The sequence below is a fragment of the Lepidochelys kempii genome, chromosome 1 (genome assembly GCF_965140285.1).
Source record: "Lepidochelys kempii isolate rLepKem1 chromosome 1, rLepKem1.hap1, whole genome shotgun sequence".
NCBI lineage: Eukaryota > Metazoa > Chordata > Testudines > Cheloniidae > Lepidochelys > Lepidochelys kempii.
The window spans coordinates 205,945,492-205,960,439 of NC_136380.1; the positions used below are offsets into that span (position 1 = coordinate 205,945,492).

General features: G+C 46.8%; 1 protein-coding gene across 5 annotated transcripts in view; it reads left to right on the forward strand.

The window, feature by feature from the left end:
- The window catches only part of CFAP91 (cilia and flagella associated protein 91), a 68,154-nt gene that overhangs the window by 34,530 nt on the left and 18,676 nt on the right, over positions 1-14,948 (forward strand). For 4 of the 5 annotated variants that reach the window (XR_012154673.2, XM_073309344.2, XM_073309365.2 and 1 more), the window contains 3 exons: positions 3,756-3,977; positions 10,491-10,639; positions 14,364-14,455. Coding sequence is in view for 4 of the 5 variants with exons in the window: in XM_073309344.2 (XP_073165445.2) it covers positions 3,756-3,977; positions 10,491-10,639; positions 14,364-14,455 (463 nt within the window). In the remaining variant the exon portion in view is untranslated. The remainder of the gene's footprint in view (positions 1-3,755; positions 3,978-10,490; positions 10,640-14,363; positions 14,456-14,948) is intronic. The other variant, XM_073309390.2, reaches the window with a different exon arrangement.

The following is a 14,948-nucleotide window of genomic DNA, read 5'->3' on the forward strand; positions in this document are numbered from 1 at the left end:
TCTGGGGCACGAGAGGAACACTTTCAGTTCCATCTCTGTGTTACAGTGACATTTTCACATTCTGTTGGATGCTGGTTTGGAAATGTGTAGTGTCTTGGAAACTGGTACATAACACAGGAAAGCCTGTTTATTACTGGCTGCTAGTCAGGATTGTTTTGTTTTGTTTACTTGAGTTTATAACAGGCACATTCCACTGCCTGCTGAGACATTGCAACAATGGCACAACATCTGAACCAGCTTCAGAAAATGCTTTTTGCCTAAACTTATTGCCGTGTAGTCCATACTGGAGATAATGAGCTTACACAATATCATTACATTGCCAGAGCACAATCATCCTCACAAATCCCATAAAACAATGTGATTAGGGTTAGGGGGGTGGAAGGTAGTTAAGGAGACTTGGGCTCTATTCCCAGCTCTGTCACAGATTCCCTGGATCTGGTTTCCACTACCAGGAATCTTGTGGTGTTTGCTTCAGAGGTGAAGTGAGTGTAAATCACTACCATTTGGATCTGCAAGCATATTACACTTATCTTGCACAGGTATAAATGACAACACAATATATAAAACAGTAGAGAATCAGGCTCCCTGTATGACCTCAGCAAGTCACTGCACCTTTGTGCCTCAGTTTCCCCAATTGTAAAATGGGATAAGACCTACATCGCTTCAAGGGGCATTGTGAGGTTTTATTAATTAATGTTTATAAAGCGTTGTGAGGTCCTTGGATGAAAGTTGCGAGTGAGGCAAAGTATAGTAATTATATCTTGCTACACTCCAGTGTTCAGATGAGAGAGGAAAGGTCTTTGTCTGTCCCCACAGATGGTCCCAGCAAGAGACTAGTGTGATGGGTTCCCCATGAGGTGCCACTTGGAAGTGGGGTATCACTGAGCCTGCCTGAGCTCCCTTTCACACTGTGGGGCTGTGATAAGTTGCCACGCTCTCCAAGCTTTCTCTTTCACCAGGAGACACACAGACAGGGACACACCAAGCTGCAGCTTCATACACACACATGCTGAGATCAGCTCTGCTGGGAAGGCTCAGCTAAGGCACCTCCCACTTGCTAAGGCACGCACCCCCTCTCTGGAGTTGTCAAGGTTCCTCCCCCACTCTGAACTCTAGGGTACAGATGTGGAGACCTGCATGAAAAACCTCCTAAGCTTATCTTTACCAGCTTAGGTCAAAACTTCCCCAAGGTACAAAACATTACACCCGTTATCTTTGGACTGGCCGCTACCACCACCAAACTAATACTGGTTACTGGAGAAGAGCTGTTTGGACGCGTCCTTCCCCCCAAAATACTTCCCAAAACCTTGCACCCCACTTCCTGGACAAGGTTTGGTAAAAAGCCTCACCAATTTGCCTAGGTGACTACAGACCCAGACCCTTGGATCTTAAGAACAATGAACAATCCTCCCAACACTTGCACCCCCCCTTTCCTGGACAAGGTTTGGTAAAAAGCCTCACCAATTTGCATAGGTGACCACAGACCCAAACCCTTGGATCTGAGAACAATGAAAAAGCATTCAGTGTTTTACAAGAAGACTTTTAATAAAAAATAGAAGTAAATAGAAATAAAGAAATCCCCCCTGTAAAATCAGGATGGTAGATATCTTACAGGGTAATTAGATTCAAAAACATAGAGAACCCCTCTAGGCAAAACCTTAAGTTACAAAAAAGATACACAGACAGAAATAGTTATTCTATTCAGCACAATTCTTTTCTCAGCCATTTAAAGAAATCATAATCTAACACATACCTAGCTAGATTACTTACTAAAAGTTCTAAGGCTCCATTCCTGGTCTATCCCTGGCAGAAAACCAGCATACAGACAGACACAGACCCTTTGTTTCTCTCCCTCCTCCCAGCTTTTGAAAGTATCTTGTCTCCTCATTGGTCATTTTGGTCAGGTGCCAGCGAGGTTACCTTTAGCTTCTTAACCCTTTACAGGTGAGAGGAGCTTTCCCCTGGCCAGGAGGGATTTCAAAGGGGTTTACCCTTCCCTTTATATTTATGACAGGAGTGTAAACCCAAAATTACACCATCTTGCACTGCACAGGGAACTGTACAGCATAAGCTCATAAAATTCACCCCCTCCCTCAATGTGGAGAGAGAGAGATGTAACAGCTTTCTGTCCCAAGTTATAATTTCCACACACACTGGTTGTAGACAAAACAAGTTTAATAACTACAAAAGATAGATTTTAAGTGATTATAAGATATAGCAAACATATCAAAGCAGAAAGAAAAGGAGTACTTGGTCTCTAAGGTGCCACAAGTACTCCTTTTCTTTTTGCGAATACAGACTAACACGGCTGTTACTCTGAAACATATCAAAGCAGGTTTCAGAGTGGTAGCCATGTTAGTCTGTATCAGCAAAAACAATGAGGAGTAGATTACCTTAGTATATGAACAAAACCACAAACTGAGCTTAACACACTAGATAGGTACAATATACATTTGCAAATTCTCACCTTTTTCAATAAACAGGCTGGCATATTCTTAAGGCACAAGTTGCCTTGGCTTTCCCAGGTTTTCATACACAGGCTAAAAATCTCTCTAGCCTGGGATCATCACTTCCCACAGTTCAGTCCTTGCCCCTCAAGTGTTTTCAGGTGTGTTGTTGTAGCAAGAGTGAGGTACCATCATGATGCTATTGTCCCCCTTTTATATCTTCTTCCCACTTGCTGGAAAGCTCTCTTGCTGTGACCTGGGTCAAACAGTGCTATCTCTGAGAGGTTTCTGTTGTACACAGTTCCTGGGGTAATCCTTGTGATGGTGTGCATTTCCTCAATGAGCCATTAACATTGTTTGGCCTTTTTACTGTTGCACCTGAAAGGCTGCTTGTGAGTGTTTTCAGCTTCACAACATGTTTCAGTAACACATACATAGCCAAACTTCATAATTTCACGTTCGATGATGGCACATACAATCCAATGAGATATTATTGTGTAACAGATCACGACTTTTAGAATGATACCTCACAAGGCATGCTTTGTACAAAACATATCCTAATTACATGATAGTGATGAATATTGGGGTTCCAGGGTGTCACAAATAGTACAAAACAAACATTTTGCATCCTCTGAAGTGTTAGACATTTATTTGCACTTGTGATTGTGCAGCCCTCTAAACAATTTATTCTGGCACACATCTGACCTATAAAGACATAGATTTGACTTTCTGAATCCCAGGTAGAAGCTGTATTTGCGACTATTGGCCCTGATTCTTCATTCTGGCTCAACTAAACTCAGCACAGAAATGAGGGGGAAGCACTGCTGAAGGTGGTTTTATGCAACTTTTGTATCTCCCACATTCTGGGTCTGAGAAAAGGAGCAATCCCCAGTCTAAGTGAGAGTAGCCTGAAAAGCTGTTGTGATTTACTCTCTGATGCAATGAAAATCTATGCATTGTCTCAGCAGCCCAGAATAGCTGGCGTACGGTGCACTCTGGCCAACCCTCTAGGCCAAGGGCTGCAAAGGGGGCAGCATAGGACCGTTCCTGTGGTCCTTCAGCAACCGGGAATTCCCCAGAAGTATTCCCAACTGATTAGTTCTGCAGAGCCTGCATACAGAGGCCATGGCAGAGCCCAGAATCAAGTCCACTGTTTTTAAAAGAAAAATGCAGAACACATAAATTAGCCTTATGTCTTGTGTGTGAGTAGGGGTTTGTGCTCTTTCATGTGCCTGTGGTGGTTCTATGAGAAAGGGACTTGCATTCTTCACGGTATTTAATACAATTCTTGTTTGTTTTTGTGTTAAGCTTTCACTGGTTGAGAACCACTTGGCTCGGATAGAAGGAAGGGTATTAGTGAACATGTTCGATTTCCTGTCCAAAGAGCTGGTGAGGCTTCAGGAAGAAAGGAAGATCCATGCTTTTGCCATGCTGGCTGAGAGGCAACGGCGCATCCGGGAAGCAGAAGAGAGTGGACGCCGCCAGGTAGAAGAGAGGCGCCGGCGGGAAGAAGATGAGATCTTCAAACAGGTAAGTGGAGGAGACAGAATTCTTCTATTGACCTAGTTACTGCCTCTTGGGGAGCTGGATTACCTATACCAGGGGTGGGCAAACTACGGCCCATGGGCCGGATCTGCCCTGTCAGGGCTTTGGATCGGGCCTGCGGGATTGCCCCCCCTGTGGTGCTGCAGGCCCCGTGCCACTCTCAGAAGCGGCCAGCACCACATACCTGGAGCCCCGGGGGGCTGGGGGGGAGCACAGAGGGCCCCGTGCATTGCAATTGCCTCAGTCACCGCCCCCTGTAGCTCCCATTGGCCGGGAACGGGGAACTACGGCCAATGGGAGCTTCGAGGGAGGTACCTGGAGGTGTGGCAAGGGCAGCACGCAGAGCCCTGTGCCCCCCCTCCCCCAGGGGCCGCGCAGGGACGTGGTGCCGGCCACTTCCTGGACAGGTGCGGCGTGGGGCCAGGGCAGGCATGCAGGGAGCCTGCCTTGGCCCCAGTGCGTACCGCTGCCACCCCGGAGCCACTTTAGGTAAGCGGCACCGGGCTGGAGCCTGAACCCCTCCTGCACCCTGCCCCTCAACTCCCTGCCCTGAGCCCCCTGCCTGCACCTCACACCCCTCCTGCACCCCAACCTGCTGCCCTGAGCTCCCTCCCGCAGTCCACACCCCTCCTGCACCTGAGCCCCCTCATACACCCCGCACTCCTCCTCTGCCCCAATCCCTTGCCTGTTCCTGCATACCGCACCTCCCCCCACGCCCTGCACTCCCTCCCGCACCCCCAACACCCTACCCTGCATACAATTTCCCCACCCAGATGTGGCTCTCAGCCCAAAAAGTTTGCCCACCCCTGACCTATACCAGTGGGAGAAGGCCTCCTGTCATCATAGGTAGTGTCTACACTGTAACATTTTACATGTAGGCAAGTCCTCAGTCTTTTGACTGTGTCGTGAATTAGTCTAGGTCTCTAGACCCCTGAAACACATAGCTCCTCTATCCTCCTCCCAGCTGTGGCTCTTCCTGGATCATCTGCAAGGCTAATGCTCTGTCATAAGTAATCCTGCAGGGTCAAAGCATTGGGTCTGTTTGCTGTCAGGATGTTTTAAACTAGAGGTTCTCCTTTGAATGCTCATGCACATGTCCATTCCACTGTAGGTGTGTGTGCCTTCAGTACACTCAGGTCAGAGAGTTTTGGTTGCAGTACTGGTGGGGTGGAGGTGTGCCCTGCATATCCTTGCGCTGGGGCCCAAGGGTGTAAAAGGCAGAGCTGCTCCACCTCCCTCTCAGATCCTTCTTATCATCCATGGCAAAAGTTGGAGCTCCCCATTTCTTCTTATAAACTTATTTTATCTTCACAAAGTGTTTTTCCCTAGCTTTTTGTAAATAGTCATAGTTGTTAGTAGTAGTACCATCCCCTTAAGGGAATTTTTTCTTTTATTGCTCTTTTTGTCTGTATTAATTACGCAGAAATGTCCTGGATTCCGTGTAGCACTTGTAAAGTGACTGTGCCTGCTAATGATGTGACAGACATTCTAGCTGTTTGTTTTGTTTGGGAGAGGGGCATTCCAATACAAGTGCTCTATCTGCTTATCCTTCCCCTCCCATAAAAGAAACAGAGTGTGTTGCCTGAGGGAGCACCATCTTAAGTAGGTGATGAGATCTTCCTCAGCATCTGAGGACTCAGCTGCTTAGAAATCTGAGATACCTTCAACCACAATTGCTCTTCCTCTTCAGCCTAAAACCTCTCACAAAAGCTTTGGTGAGGAGAAATGTTTATCTCCTTCCCCAGATCGGTTGGGTTACAGGGGTTTTTCAGAAGACAAGAAATCCTCCCTTCATCACCCGAAAAAGATTTGGGAATCATGGTGAATAATCAGCTGAACATGAGCTCCCAGTGCAATGCTGAGGCCAAAAAAGCTAATGCAATCCTTGGATGCATAAACAGGGAAATCTTGAATAGGAGGAGAGAGGTTATTTTATCTGTATGTTTGGCAGTGCTGCAACTGCTGCTGGAATACTGTGTCAAATTCAGGAACAATGTTGATAAATTGGAGAGAGTTCAGAGAAGAGCCATGAGAATGACTACAGGATTAGAGAACATGCCTTATAGCAGGGGTTATCAAACTGGGGGTTGGGACTCCTCAAGGGGTCACGAGGTTATTACATGGGGAGTCGCAAGCCGCCGGCCTCCACCCCAAACCCTGCTTTGCCTCCAGCATTTATAATGGTGTTAAATATATAAAAATTGTTTTTAATTTATAAGGGGGGTCGCACTCAGAGGCTTGCTGTATGAAAGGGGTCACCAGTACAAAAATTTGAGAACCACTGCCTTATAGTATAGACTATTTAGCTTAACAAAGACAAGGCTAAGGGGTGACTTGATTACAGTCTGTAATACCTACCTGGGGAACAAATATTTAGTAATGGGCTCTTCAGTCTAACTGAGAAAGGTATAACAATCCGATGGCTGGAAGATGAAGCTAGACAAATTCAGACAGAAAGTAATGTGTAATTTTTAAACTGTGAGAGTAATTAACCATTGGAACAATTTACCAAGGGTCGTGGTGGATCCTCAATCACTGGGAACTTAAATCAAGATTGAATGTTTTTTTCTAAAAGATCTGCTCTAGCAGTTATTTTGGGAAAGTTCTATGTCCTGTAATATACAGGAAGTCAGACTAGATGATCTCAGTGGTCCCTTCTGGCCTGGGAATCTCTGAATCTTCCACCCTGAAGCACAAGCATAAGTTCTCCAGTACGAAGTCAACAAGCTGCAAGGGGCAATCCCCAGTACCATATGAGACAGTGCTGTTGACTCTGGTACTGATAGTCTCAGTACCATTGAGATTGCACCTTCTGCATTGTCTCCTGAGGCATCAGCTGAAATGTTGCCTCCTCTCTCGGTGCCTGACATGTTGCTGGCCTTTACGACTGCGAACGACCATTATACCTCCCGGTACTGGACTCATCACTGTTGGAGCAACTGGGACCATCTGTTCAGTCCCAGCCTATACATTCAGTACCCACTTTCAGAGACGCTACTGGTACTGCCATCTTCATTGATTCCTACCTCAGTAATGAGAGTGCCATATGAATCTACAGCTATTCATCAGCAGCTGCTTTGGTACCATCTGTGGTATTGGCTTCCGCACAGGACATAAGCCTGTCTGTGACCTCAGTACCATCATCGCTATAGCTGTCTTCTTCAACTTCAGTACTACCTACCTCTACGACTTCATTATTTTCCACTGAATGCATCCGATGAAGTGAGCCGTAGCTCACGAAAGCTTATGCTCATATAAATGTGTTAGTCTCTAAGGTGCCACAAGTCCTCCTGTTCTTTTTGCGGATACAGACTAACACGGCTGCTACTCTGAAACCCGTCATTATTACCACTAGTACTGATACCAACAATGGCGTCTCTTTCAATGTTGACTGGATTTCATTGTCCACATTTGTACCATGGTACCCTTTCCTTAAGAAGATCTCTAATCTGTACTGGACTGGCTTCACTTTTCCCAAAAGACGATTCTTATATCTCTTCTTTGGATTTAGATGATGGATACCAAATTTGAAGGCATTTTGAGTAACAATGTGAATTTTAGCGCACTTAGAGTCAAGCTGTAAATAGAGAGTTGATGTAGACCTTAACTATAGTAGACTTGGTGGTCCATTACAATGCTGAAAGGGGGACTTTTTAGTAAGGGTACGGGGAGAATGGAGGAAAGGGACCCTGCAAGTCCATCTGCAGCACAGGAGAATCCAAGGTGTGTGAAGTGGCCCATTCATCTCAATGAGGTGTTCTCAGCTGAATGTGAACTGCCCATGCAAATGAATAGAACCTGAAACAATAGCTCTGAGATGAATGACCTGCTCCATGCATCAAACATGCCCATGCTCAACTGTTCTCCTCTGTGGCAGGAGTGTATTCTTGGTGCATGCCACCTGTATGCCTGTTCCAGCTTCATACTCTGGGGCACATATTCCACATATCCTTGTTCATATGGTGGTGGTCAGGGAGAGGGCCTCAGGCTGGATAAGTCCACCAGAATCCAGCTCACATGAGGGTGGCATGACATGAGGGTGGCAAGGGGGTGGATGTCAGATTCCCCTAGAGGAGTTGGGTCCCCCAGATGCTGGTGCACACACACAGGTAGGGAGAGAGGCTTAGACTCACTCCCCTAAGAGAGACATCCCCCCAGGATCGTGGCACACGCACTGGAGGAGAACATGGGGTTCAGAGGCTCCTGTTCTCCCCTAATCTCCCTGTCACTCGCCTCATGTCACCCTTCCCAGTGAGCTCGAAATGATGAAAGCCAACACAGTATGATAAACCATCTCTGTGCAGACCACTACCAAGTGCTGGGCAGATCATGGTCTGGGAACATCTGAACTAAATGCATTATAAGAAATCCAGTGTGTTCATCCTGCTTCTGTTCCACGTTGTTTTGATAAAGTATTTTACTTCAGAATTCAAGTGACTACAAGAAGATTAATTTATTGAAGCCATGGTAGTTCTAATCACATCTAAACTGCCCTGATGCTGTAAGGTGTTATTTGCCAGCTGTTCAGAGGACTATGTGAAATGAGTTGGTGTTTGGTATTCAGTTAATGGAGCTAGCACATTGTACAGGAAATAGGAAACGTAGAAGATCAGAGTTTTGCCTTTGGCACAGTCATTTTCTGTACTTGTTTCTGTACAACTAGTTTCCCAGGAAAAGGCCATTAGAAAAGGAATCCTCATGTGACGGGATCCCTGGGGTGCAGCCTAGGACTGTGGGACTGCTGTGCCCCCTTAACTCTCCAGCCTGGATTGTTTCTCACAGTGCTTTGCCAGTGACAAGCAGCAAACCCTTCCATGCATTGTTATCACTCAGCACAACTGCATGGGGAGCCCCACACCCTGCTAGATTGCATGAATGCTCCCAGAGCCACTCATGGATCACACAGAGAAAGCCAACAGTCAAATCCCACCCAGCTCCCAGCCATGTACCTCAGGAATATACCATCTTGCACTGCTCAAGATCCTTTCTTGAGCAATGCAAGTTTATTAATTGGTTCACCACTTCATCAATGGAAAGTGGATATACACTAGCCTTTGTAAACCTGAGCCAATTTACCAAGCACTTCAAGGAAACTCACTGGTAAAGATAAACAAACAAGTTTATTGATTACAGAAGATAGAATCATAGAATATCAGGGTTGGAAGGGACCTCAGGAGGTCATCTAGTCCAACCCCCTGCTCAAAGCAGGACCAATCCCCAACTAAATCATCCCAGCCAGGGCTTTGTCAAGCCTGACCTTAAAAACTTCTAAGGAAGGAGATTATAGATAGATATAAGTGATAGACTAAACGTCAGAGATAGTTACCAAAGACAATAAAATATAAGCAGGCAGTCTAAACTTTCAACCCTAGTAGACTGGGCAACATCTAGATTAAGCAGTTTTTCTCACCGCACTGGATATTGCAGTTCATAGTACATGGGTTTCACCCTTGAAACCTGGGCCTGTCTCCTGTTGGAGTCTTCAGTCTCCTGAGTGACCTTGTTGCTTGCAGCATAGGTGTGCAGAGGAGAAAGGCCAAGCAAGGGTCTGTGTTCTGTTTTATACCCTTCGTCCAGGTGCTTGGACAACACAAGTCCAGGTATGTCTGGTAGGCATTACTGAGTCACCACCAGGCAAGGTTGAGCAATTCTCCTGGTGTGGCGTTGGGCAAGTGAGTCATTGCATTGTTATGTAGCTCCCTTGCTAGACAATGGCTGTTGATGGTTGTTCAATGCCTGCCTAGGCATTGGTTATCTCCCTGATTACTGTCTTTGGGGATCTAGTATCTGGGCACTTTCCAAACCCACAGCATATTTTAGTGAAAACCATACAACACAATTCTCATAACTTCATATGCATTAGATAGATAGATAGATAGATAGATAGATAGAACAATGGGTTCCAGTAGCTCATAATTTTTTCTGTGATCTCTTACAAGGCATGCTTTGTATGTAATATCACAATTATATACAAATGATGAATATGGGGGTTACACGGTGCTCCCCTGGGGTGTAGAGAGTCACACCTCACACTATGGATTCGTCTCCACTGCAGCTGGAAGCGTGCTCAAGCTAGTGTGCTAAAAATGGCAGCTTCACAATTTGGCAGTGTATCTTCGGCAAGTTGCCTGAGTTACATATCCTGGGAGACTGGGCAGGTTTGTACTCAGGCGGCTATCCTGAGCCACTACCTGTGCTACCCCGGCTACGCTGCTATTTTTAGCATGCTAGCTTGAGCAGAACTAGTGTGTGTCTGTCTGTCTGAGCTGGAAAGCACGCTTCTAGGTGCAGTGTAGACATGTATCCTAAGACAACTTCTCATAGACTGAACATGCCTTCTAAATCAATCGCCCTCAGATAGTCCAGATTAAGTGGCGAGTCTCAGCTGATACACCATGGTCTTTGCCTCTCCCCACAGACAGTCCCAGCAAGTGGGTACTACACAGCAATGAACATTTTGTATCTTGAGTAAGAGAGACATCTTGATGCTTGTTTCAGGTGGTTAAAGTACACCAGAGTACTGTTGATTCTTACCTGGAAGATGTTATCCTGAACAGCATGGAGAGCACAGCTGAAGAACAAGCCAGGGAAGAGATTCAGAAGGTGGCTGTGGAAATCAATGACATTGCTTATGAAATGGAAAGCCGGTACGTCCTGGAGTGGACAAAGCACAGTTAGACACTGCTTTGCACAATTCAGACCCTGGCTGGCTAGCTAAGTTTATAGTCTAGGTCTGGCACCACGGGTGGGGTTATACTATTCATAACGCTGCATAGACATGCTGCAGTTTTCATCCACTAGGGAGGCTCAGCCAAGTATGTAACAACAACTCCTAAAAATGTGCAGATATGGTGGTTCCCAGTCAAGCTCAGATGTGGCGAGGTAGGACCTATTCCCGGCAACTGTGCTGATGTGCCCTGACCACAAGATGAGACTTTCCCAATGTCCCCCCACAAAGCCTTTACACTAGGATTTTCAAAGGCATGCAAGGGAGTTAGACACCCACACCTTGTGGAAATTCCATGGAAGCTGTCCACCTAACTTCCTTGTATTCCTTTGAAAACCCCAGCCATAGAAAACAGCTAATATGCAGGTGTCCTTTAATCTGGAAACTGGCCTGTCCTCTAAGGCTTAAAAGTGTTTAGAGCAGATGGGCTTTAAAGGAAATACAACAGATACAGGAGCCTCCTAGAAATAAACCCACCTTTCATTCAGAAGTCAAAACAAGGTTTTTTTAAAGAAACTGCTAATCTTAATGAGGTTTGCCATATTGGCTGCTCCTTATGTAGGTCTGAGCTGAGTTTATCATGTTGCGGAAAACCTCAGTATGGTGTTCAGCTTTGCCTCAGAAGTGACTGTCTTTTAGGAGCTGCCATGCCTCCAGTTCAGTCTCTCCAACCCCTTTTGGTGTTTAGCCTTAAAAATACAGTGACATGGAACCAATCCCCGTGGCAAAGCAGCTGTGCATTGTATAGCCACATAGTTTTCCCCGGGTCTTTAACATTCTGCTAGTGCAGATAATGTATTCAGCCCCTGGACTGGTTGGTAGCCCCCCAAGGAGGAACTCTGACCTGAGATGTGGCATGGAAGATGGCACTGGGACTAGCCAAAAAGGAAGTTACAAAAAGGAAGAAATTGGCCAGTTCAGCAAGGACCCAAAGGCTAAACTGACAGACTTTGCGATCCTTTCACTGTAGAGAGACTCTCTCCAGTGCAGAAGTAACACACATCAACAGGTCAGTATAGGGGTATATAGCCAGGGCTGTTGTGACATTTCTGGGTTCAACCCGGACCAATAAGGGTTGTGTCACCATCTGCCCTGCAATTCTGGGTGCCTTAAATGCTATGGTGCACAGCCCAGATGCCAACAGCCAGCGTATAAGCATGCAGGTCACACCCTTGCAACCCCCAATTTTCCCTAAAACTGTCTCCCTGCTAGGCATTCCATTCCATTCCAGCCGTCTCCTGGAAAACTAACAGAAGTTAAGTTGGCTATTGCTTTAAAGAGATAACAACAGCAGATGTTATCTTGGCTGAGTTAACCACTTAAATTCAATCGAAGCACTGGGTTTGTATAGATCAGCAGTTCTCAAACTGTGGGTCAGGACCCCAGAGTGGGTTGCGACCCCATTTTAATGGAGTTACAAGGGCTGGCTTAGACTTGCTGGGGACCAGGGCCCAAGCCCAAGCCTCAGAGCTTTAGCCCTGGGCAGCGGGGCTCAGGTTACAGGCCACCTGCCTAGGGCTGAAGCCCTTGGTCTTCAGCTTTGGCATCCACCAGGGTGGCAGAGCTCAAGCGGGCTCAGACTTCAGTCCCCACTCCTGGGGTTGTATAGTAATTTTTATTGTCAGAAGGGGGTTGAGATGCACTGAAGTTTGAGAACCCCAGTGCAGATAAAAAGTAAAACAAGTTTATTCAATCAAAAAAGAGAGGTTATAAGTGAGTGCAAGTATAAAGGATAAAGATAGAAGCATTACAAACAAACAGGGGCAGCGAGTTATATGGGACCGTGGTGCCGAGGCTCCAGGAAATTCAGGACCCGGGGCCCTGCTCCACCAATGTTCAGTGCTCGGTCTCTCCCCCAGCCCCGCCTGCTGCCCCCACGCACCTTCCCCAGAACGTCCCTGCCTGCGCCCTGGGCAGCGGGCGGGTGCCCTGCTGCTCTGTGCTGCACTCCCTTGCCAGCCACTGCCAGCTACAAAAGGGAGCGGCACCAGCGGCAGGCTGAGGTGGTGGCACAGCCGCGCCTGCGGAGGGGGGAGAAACAGCCCTCCCCCCTCCGGGACCCACCACAGGGAGGCAAGGGGACTTCCTGCACCTGAGAGGGACCTAGCCCCTAGGAGCACATGCAGTGACAGTGCCAGGTGAGTATGCTGCTGGGGGGCAGAGGGGGACCCCTCCCCTGGAGCTCGCTGCTGCCAGCAGGGAGAGGGCTGGGGGGACTGTGAAGTCCTCCTCTCTGGCCCCAGCTCCAGGGCAGACTGCCTGCATGCCAAGCTCCTCAGCGCCAGAGCCCTCCCCCCTGCACCCCAAACCTCTGCCCTAGCCCTGAGCCCCCTCCCACACCCCAAATCCCTCATCCCCAGCCCCACCCCAGAGCCCTCACTCCCAGCCAGAGCCCTCATCCCCCCACGCCCCAACCCTCTGCCCCCGCCCTGAGCCCCCTCCTGCACCGTGAACCCCTCATCCCCAGTCCCACCCGCAGCCCTCACCCAGGCACCCCAACCCTCTGCCCTAGCCCTGAATCCCTTCCACACCCCAAACCCCTCATTCCCCCACACCGCCCCATATTATGCAATATAGGGAAACTGTTAAACGTTTACTGTTTCCAGTCCATTTTTACATTATTTTAAAAAATATATATTGGCTTACAAGGCAGGTGTTGGGGGGTCAGGACTTGGACCTGTTCTGGGCACCACCAAAAATTATACAAACCTGCCGCCCCTGCAAACAAACAAGTAAAAATATGCTTTCTGATGGCTAAGTCCTAACATAACAAGCTACTGTCTTTGTTTAAGGTAGTTTCTTCCCCAGTATTCCTTTTCTAACAGCGGCTGACTAGCTCTGAGTCAGGATACCCACAGAGTCCAAGGTGCTGGTTTTCCTTGTCTCCTCAGGAGAAGGATAACTTTAGGGGTTCTTTGCCCCTCTCCAGTAAACCTTTGAAAAGTATATATCTCAAAGTTCATTGACCATGCTTTAAGAGGCAGGAGGGTATCCTGGGAGTGCAGTCTCCATCCCTTGTTGACATTGTTAAGTGAATACTTTTTCCCCACCTGATCTTCTAATGGCTTTGTTTACCGGGTATGCAAATGTGCTTTTCTTTGCCTTTGGTCACACTTTGCACAATTTAAAGGGGAAACACATTCAAGCAGGCAGAACCGCATTCCTTTGGAAAAAAATGTTTTTTAACTCCCCTGACATGCCTGATTTAAGCACATTTTAATCATAATTCCAGCACATCTGTATAATTCTTTGAGGGTTGACCATAGCTATATCATGCAAGAATATTAATGATCAGCGAGTTATTAGTTTTCTGGTGACATGTTACATGACATCTTTTAGATACAGATTATAACAATAATGAGTTGGGGTACACTGAGCTGGTCAGGTCAGCTGAAATTCAGTGCTAGATACCAGGAAGTCCCTTGCCTTCTGGCATGGGGATGCTCTTAGGATCATGGCTGTGTACCAATTTTTGTGGGTAAACGGAGGCCTTCACTTTCCCTGGCTGACAATTGCTTTCACCAGCACTAAACTCACTTCAAAATAGTTAAACAATTTTTTAAAATGTTAAGCAGAGTGTGGTAGTGGTGTGGTGGGAAGTAAAGTAATAAGTGTTAATTTCACTCTCCGTGTTTGTTCTATAGCCGAACTCGTCTGCAATCAGAAGAGATTGTAGCAGAGCTGGTTTATGGTTTCCTGATACCAGAATTACAGAAAATCTCTGTCAAGGAGAAAGGTAAGGAGACCAATAGCTTTGTTCTCTTCTTAAACTATGATTTATTGGCTGAAAGGTCCATCTGCCAGGAGTTTCTGTAGAGTCTGAGGATATGTCTACACAGCAAAAAAAGACCCTTGACAGCTAGTGTAAGAGCCCAGGTCAACTGACTTGGACTTGTGGGGCTCACACTGCGGGGCTAAAAATGGCAATGTAGTTGTGCAGGCTCAGGCTGGAGTCTGGGCTCTGAAACCTGGAAAGTGGGGAGAGTCTTGAAGCCCAGGTTCCAGGCTGAGCTTGAAAAATTACACTGCTATTTATGTGCTCTAATCTTTTTAGGCACAGTGGCTCAAATTCAACCCTAGTGTAAGCAGGTATAACTCCACTGAAATCAGTGGAGCTGCACCTACTTACGCTAGAGCCGAAATAGTCCATTGTTCCTTGAATATACTGAAAAAAGTGTTTGAATAGCACCGAATTAGTCTGAATTATTGAGTATATAACAATTTCCCAC